At 63.2% G+C, this 6,736-nt stretch overlaps 1 protein-coding gene across 1 annotated transcript in view; it reads left to right on the forward strand.

The window, feature by feature from the left end:
• The window catches only part of FLNA (filamin A), a 23,870-nt gene that overhangs the window by 7,818 nt on the left and 9,316 nt on the right, over positions 1 to 6,736 (forward strand). Inside the window, 17 exon segments of the mRNA XM_077769618.1 lie at positions 3 to 158; positions 235 to 389; positions 1,131 to 1,254; positions 1,339 to 1,499; positions 1,590 to 1,680; positions 1,770 to 1,939; positions 2,209 to 2,326; positions 2,423 to 2,685; positions 2,912 to 3,509; positions 3,610 to 3,783; positions 3,866 to 3,995; positions 3,997 to 4,157; positions 4,250 to 4,420; positions 4,789 to 4,912; positions 5,003 to 5,159; positions 5,818 to 6,007; positions 6,163 to 6,186. Coding sequence (XP_077625744.1) covers positions 3 to 158; positions 235 to 389; positions 1,131 to 1,254; positions 1,339 to 1,499; positions 1,590 to 1,680; positions 1,770 to 1,939; positions 2,209 to 2,326; positions 2,423 to 2,685; positions 2,912 to 3,509; positions 3,610 to 3,783; positions 3,866 to 3,995; positions 3,997 to 4,157; positions 4,250 to 4,420; positions 4,789 to 4,912; positions 5,003 to 5,159; positions 5,818 to 6,007; positions 6,163 to 6,186 — 2,967 coding nt within the window.

Below are 6,736 nucleotides of genomic sequence, written 5' to 3' on the forward strand. Positions count from 1 at the left end.
TCTCCCCGCCACTCTGGGTCCTTGGTGGCCTGAGACCTGGGTGGCCTCTCATCAGGTGAAGGCACGTGGGCCTGGATTGGAGAAGACGGGCGTGGCTGTCAATAAGCCGGCCGAGTTCACGGTGGACGCCAAGCATGGCGGGAAGGCACCTCTCCGGAACNGGGTGCCCACCCGTGGCGGGGGGGGCGGGGAGTGGCGTAGCCAGGTGCCCAGGCTGAGCTGCAAACTGCTTGTTCCTGCCCCAGGACAACGAGGGATGCCCCGTGGAGGCGTCAGTCAAGGACAATGGCAACGGCACTTATAGCTGCTCCTACGTGCCCAGGAAGCCCGTGAAGCACACGGCCGTGGTGTCCTGGGGAGGCGTGAACGTCCCCAACAGCCCCTTCCGGGTGAGCTGGGGCCTCAAGTAGGCCTGCAGCCCGTCTCCCTTGGGCACCTGCTTTATTTCTGTCCAGCTCGGTCAGATGAGAGCCGGGCGGTTCACCTGCTTCGAGTGTGCGACTTGGGAGTTTCGAGCACATCTAGAGTTAGGCAGCTGTGGTTACAGTCACAGCTCAGCACATCATCATCGCAAAGAGAAACCCCTCTACCCCCCAGCTCCTCTCCCCCATCCCCAGATGACCACTAACCTTCCTGGCTGCATGGGTTCGCCTGCCTGCCCCCGACATTTGCTATAGACACAGTCACCCGGGATGTGGTCTTGGGTACCTGACTGCTTCCACTCAGCATCATGCTTTCGTGACGGGTCACCTACCTCCTAGCGTGAATCAGCGCCTGATGCCTTTTAGGGCTCGATCCCGTGGATCCATGTGGATGGACCACATGTTACTTATCTCTTTGTTGATGGACATCTGGGGGTTCTTGGCTTTCGGCTGTTGAGAATAGTGCCACCGTGAACATTCGAGGACAAGTGTTTATGGGGACGAGTGACCTCCTTCCTTCCCATACGCAGACACCTAAAGGTGGCGTGGTGGCATCAGATGGTCACTTTATGCTCACGCATTTGAGGAACCGCTGAGCTACTTCCTGAGGCGGTTGCACCATTTTGTGTCCCTGTGAGCAGCAAGTGAAAAAGTCCTGTGTCTCCCCCAGGCTGTTCATGCCATTGCACTTGCCCCTGTGCCCTGCAGGTGAATGTGGGAGCCGGTAGCCACCCAAACAAGGTCAAGGTGTATGGCCCAGGAGTAGCCAAGACCGGGCTCAAGGCTCATGAGCCAACGTACTTCACTGTGGACTGCACAGAGGCCGGCCAGGGTAAGGTCTTTCCCCAAGTGGGTGGGCGCCCAGAGGTGAGGTGTCCCTACGTGATTCCAGCCTTTGCTCCCACCACCACCGCAGGCGATGTCAGCATCGGCATCAAGTGTGCTCCTGGCGTGGTGGGCCCCACTGAGGCCGACATTGACTTTGACATCATCCGTAATGACAATGACACCTTCACGGTGAAGTATACACCCCGTGGGGCCGGTAGCTATACCATCATGGTCCTCTTTGCTGACCAGGTGGGTGCTGCTCCTCTCAACCCCTAATGCTGCTCGCTGAGTGTTGGGGTTCTACTTTCCTCTGAGCCTGTCTCCTCCCATGCCCTGCAGGCCACACCCACCAGCCCCATCCGGGTCAAGGTGGAGCCCTCGCACGATGCCAGCAAGGTGAAGGCTGAGGGCCCTGGCCTCAATCGCACTGGTGAGGATGAGCAGCACCCTGTGGGGAAGTCAGGGGCCCACAGGAGGTTTGGGGCAAGGGGCGTCTACATGGCCACCATGTTTCCTCAGGTGTTGAGCTTGGCAAACCCACCCATTTCACGGTCAATGCCAAAGCTGCTGGCAAAGGCAAGCTGGACGTCCAGTTCTCAGGCCTGGCCAAGGGGGATGCGGTGCGTGACGTGGACATCATCGACCACCATGACAACACCTACACGGTCAAGTACACTCCTGTGCAGCAGGTAGCCACCGTGACTTCCAACAGTCACGCTTTTCAACTACACCTATGGAGCCTGTGGGCCTCCTCGTGTGGTGGGCCAGGTGGGCTGTTCCAGAGGGCTTCCTACCCACTCTCGATGTCTACCTGGGACAGAGCCAGCATGGAAGGCTGCGGGTGGGCAGGCAAAGCCACTATTTCTCTTATGCTTCCTCTGTGCCCAAGGGGGGAAGGGCACAGGCTGGGGAGACCAAGGTCCTGACTCGTCACCCTGTTTCTCTGCACCCTTTCCAGGGTCCAGTTGGCATCAATGTCACTTATGGAGGGGATCCCATCCCCAAGAGCCCCTTCTCGGTGGGAGTGTCTCCAAGCCTAGACCTCAGCAAGATCAAGGTGTCTGGCCTGGGAGAGAGTAAGTAGTTAGGGCCATGTCGCAGTCACGGAGGATGCCCAGGGGTCGCGTGGGCTGGATGCCACAGTTCTCTCCCTCCTTTGCTCATCTCAACAGAGGTGGACGTTGGCAAAGATCAGGAATTCACAGTCAAATCGAAGGGCGCCGGTGGCCAAGGCAAAGTGGCATCCAAGATCACAGGCCCTTCGGGCACAGTAGTGCCCTGTAAGGTGGAGCCCGGCCTGGGGGCTGACAACAGTGTGGTGCGCTTTGTGCCCCGAGAGGAGGGGCCTTATGAGGTCGAGGTGACTTACGATGGTGTGCCTGTGCCCGGCAGCCCCTTCCCTCTGGAAGCCCTGCCCCCCACCAAGCCTAGCAAGGTAATTGGGGCTCGGGGGCCCACCCCATCATCCCCAGGCTCGCCCTCCCCCTTCCCCATTTTTGCCTCTGGCACCAGTGGCCTTGCCTGGGCCCTGCTGGTGCCCCTAACTGGTGGGGGAGGGTAGCCAGAATGAGCGAAGGCAGACGAAGGTCAGGCTGGTGGTTTCGGGTCAAAGTCACCGAGGCTGTGTGGGTTCTGCTCCTGACCTGCCCCTCTTTCCTCAGGTGAAGGCGTTTGGGCCAGGCCTGCAGGGCGGCAGCGCAGGCTCCCCTGCCCGCTTCACCATTGACACCAAGGGTGCTGGCATGGGTGGCCTGGGCCTGACGGTGGAGGGCCCCTGTGAGGCCCAGCTCGAATGCCTGGACAACGGGGACGGCACATGCTCGGTGTCCTATGTGCCCACCGAGCCCGGGGACTACAACATCAACATCCTCTTTGCTGACACCCACATCCCTGGCTCCCCGTTCAAGGCTCACGTGGTTCCCTGCTTCGATGCGTCCAAAGTCAAATGCTCGGGCCCCGGGTTGGAGCGGGCCACTGCTGGCGAGGCGGGCCAGTTCCACGTAGACTGCTCGAGTGCGGGCAGTGCAGAGCTGACCATCGAAATCCGCTCGGAGGCGGGACTGCCCGCCGAGGTGCACATCCAGGACCACGGCGACGGCACCCACACCATCACCTACATCCCACTCTGTCCCGGGGCCTATACTGTCACCATCAAGTATGGGGGCCAGCCCGTGCCCAACTTCCCCAGCAAGCTCCAGGTGGAGCCCGCGGTGGACACCTCGGGCGTCCAGTGCTACGGGCCTGGCATCGAGGGCCAAGGTGAGGCCCCCCCCCCACCATGGATCACAGGGGCAGGGGGAGGCCGGGGACCCTACGGTCCCTGGAGCCCCATGCCTCCTCCCCATACCTGGCCCTGCAGGTGTCTTCCGAGAGGCCACCACCGAATTCAGTGTGGATGCCCGGGCTCTGACGCAGACCGGAGGGCCACACGTCAAGGCTCGTGTGGCCAACCCCTCGGGCAACCTGACCGAGACCTACGTGCAGGACTGTGGCGACGGCACATACAAAGTGGAGTATACGCCTTACGAGGAGGGTACGTGCCAGGGCTCCCAGGGGACGGGGGCTCAGGGATCTGGTGGCCCGGGCTTCTCCTGACCCAGCCTGCCCTCCTCTAGGACTCCACTCTGTGGATGTGACCTATGACGGCAGCCCCGTGCCGAGCAGCCCCTTCCAGGTGCCCGTGACCGAGGGCTGTGACCCTTCCCGGGTGCGTGTCCATGGACCAGGGATCCAAAGCGGCACAACNGGGAGCTGGCACTGGCGGCCTGGGCCTGGCCGTAGAGGGCCCCTCCGAGGCCAAGATGTCCTGCATGGACAACAAGGACGGCAGCTGTTCGGTCGAGTACATCCCCTATGAGGCCGGCACCTACAGCCTTAATGTCACCTACGGTGGCCACCAGGTACCAGGTGAGCAGGCAAGTTCCCTAGGACGGCACCGGGACTGCTCGCTGGCCCTCGACTCTCTCACACAGCTGTCCTCCTTCCTCACCGCCCCCCAGGCAGTCCCTTCAAGGTCCCCGTGCACGATGTGACGGACGCATCCAAGGTCAAGTGCTCCGGGCCTGGCCTGAGCCCTGGCATGGTCCGCGCCAACCTCCCTCAGTCCTTCCAGGTAGACACGAGCAAGGCCGGTGTGGCCCCACTGCAGGTCAAAGTGCAGGGGCCCAAAGGTGAGCGTCCTCGTGCTTGGCGACGAGTGGGAAGGGAGGGCGAAGGCCCAGCGCTCAGAAGCGGGTGTGCGGGTGGTACATGACCGCGAAGCTGGTGCCTGGGGCAGAGGACCAGAAGGAGGGCCGAGGACAGACAGGGCTTGGCCGCTGCGCAGATGAGGCAGGAGGGAGGGTGAGCAACGGTGCAAGATGGCATGCAGATCAGTGTCTGGGGTCTGAGGGGCTCAGGGCCATTCCTAGGGATGGGCAGGGGAGGGCAAAGCCAAGGCCGAGGCCCGGGGTGGGGGCCGAGTGCGCAGCCAAGCCCGGGTGTGGGAGGGCTGGAGACCCAGGAGACGGGCTGAGTCTGTCTCTACGCCTGGAACCAGGCCTGGTGGAGCCTGTGGACGTCGTGGACAATGCTGACGGCACCCAGACCGTGAACTACGTACCCAGCCGGGAGGGGCCCTACAGCATCTCCGTGATGTACGGGGAGGAGGAGGTGCCCCGCAGGTAAGGGGTGGGGCCTGCTGCCTGTGGGAAGGTGGCTCGGGCTGAGCTCCAAGACACTTCCTGACCATTCATACCATCCTGGCCTGACAGCCCGTTCAAGGTCAAGGTGCTGCCTACCCATGACGCGAGCAAGGTGAAGGCCAGCGGCCCCGGGCTCAATACGACGGGCGTTCCTGCTAGCCTTCCTGTGGAGTTCACCATTGACGCGAAGGATGCAGGAGAGGGCCTGCTCGCTGTCCAGATCACGGTGAGCTGGCCGCCGGGGCGGCTGCCTGGCCCTGCCAAGTTACAGCTCCGGGCACAGTGCAGGCCAGGGAGGAGTGGGCCGAGGCCACAGGGCCGTGTGGCATAGGGCGGGTAAGTAGGGCAGATGGACCAGCCCGGGTGTACGGTCTGCCTTGGAGCCGTGCCAGCGAGGCCAGGCCCCCTGCCTCTAGGATGGTGAGGGCAGGCACGGGCTTCCCCGGGCACACGCTTGCTCGCTGCTGACTTCGAGCACATGACCGGAGTCCGTAGTGCCTCGGCTTGGCCACCCGTGACATTCTCGTCGATCAGGAATAAGAATAAGGCCCTGAGAGCTTCTGGGGGCAGGCCCTGGGGCAGAGGGTGGGAGCCAAGAGCTTGCCATGGGGATAGAACAGTATGGCCACCAAGCTCCCTGCCGTACGTGTCGTCATCACCTGGGGGTGCGCTGGGCGTTTGGGACACCCCTTGTGTGCCTTGGCTGCGCCAAAGCAAGGGGCGGTGCCGGGTGTGGGCAGTCGTTTTGGGCCATGGTGGTCGAGTGACTCGGAGGCTGTCCCTGCGGCAGCGGGACTTAATGCCTGCTCCTTTGACGGGGTCTGAGGTAATCCTGGGCCCAGCTGGGCTCCGGCCAACCGCCTCCCCGGTGCTCTGCGGCACAGGACCCCGAGGGCAAGCCCAAGAAGACGCACATCCAAGACAACCAGGACGGCACGTACACCGTGGCCTACGTGCCGGATGTGACCGGCCGTTACACCATCCTGATCAAGTACGGTGGCGACGAGATCCCCTTCTCCCCGTATCGCGTCCGGGCTGTGCCCACCGGAGACGCCAGCAAGTGCACAGTGACAGGTGAGCCGGCCTGCCGGCGGCCACGACGCTCGGCACGGGGCTTGGGTGTGCCTGTGTGCAAGGGCTCGCTGCTTGGGGCGGCGTGTGGGAGTGGGGGCCGCCCCCTTGAGTGACTCACCTGACCTTTCTCCTTGCTCTCTGCCCTCTCACCTCAGTGTCAATCGGAGGTCACGGGCTAGGTAAGCTGCTTGCTGGGGCCGCTCCCGATGCCCCTCCTGCCCAGAGGGCAGCTTCCTTTCCTCTTCCGTGCCGATTCCCAGGGCAGTTCCAGCTGCAGCTCTTGGCAGGGACAGAGGGGGAGCTGGAGGGTTAGTGTCCAGGGAGGCCTCCAGAGCAGAGCACGAGTGCTCCGGCCCTCCCTCCCTCTGGGCCTCCATTTCCCCATCTGAGACGTTGGGTTGCAGCTGAGAGCTTTGGGGTGAGGTGCATCCTGAGAGGCACCCCGCTGGGGGCTCAGAGGTCTGGGGATCATGGCACCCTGGGGGAGCCCTGGGGGCGGGCAGCCAGCCCTTCCTTCTCACTTCCTCCTTCTGTGTCAAGGGCTCCTGCGTGGGCTACGGGGACAAGGGGTCTCTCCTTACCAGTGGGAGTCCCTGGCCCTGGCCGGATCCACAGACCCCCATCCCCTGCTCCCAGGGGCCTCTGTGTCCCGGGCCGGGGGAGGTCCAGACTGCATGAGCGGGAGGGACGGACTGGTAGTACCATAGCACCCGCGTCTACTGCTTGGGC

This window comes from Crocuta crocuta, unplaced genomic scaffold (genome assembly GCF_008692635.1).
Source record: "Crocuta crocuta isolate KB4526 unplaced genomic scaffold, BGI_CrCroc_1.0 scaffold978, whole genome shotgun sequence".
In the NCBI taxonomy this organism is placed as follows: Eukaryota; Metazoa; Chordata; class Mammalia; order Carnivora; family Hyaenidae; genus Crocuta; species Crocuta crocuta.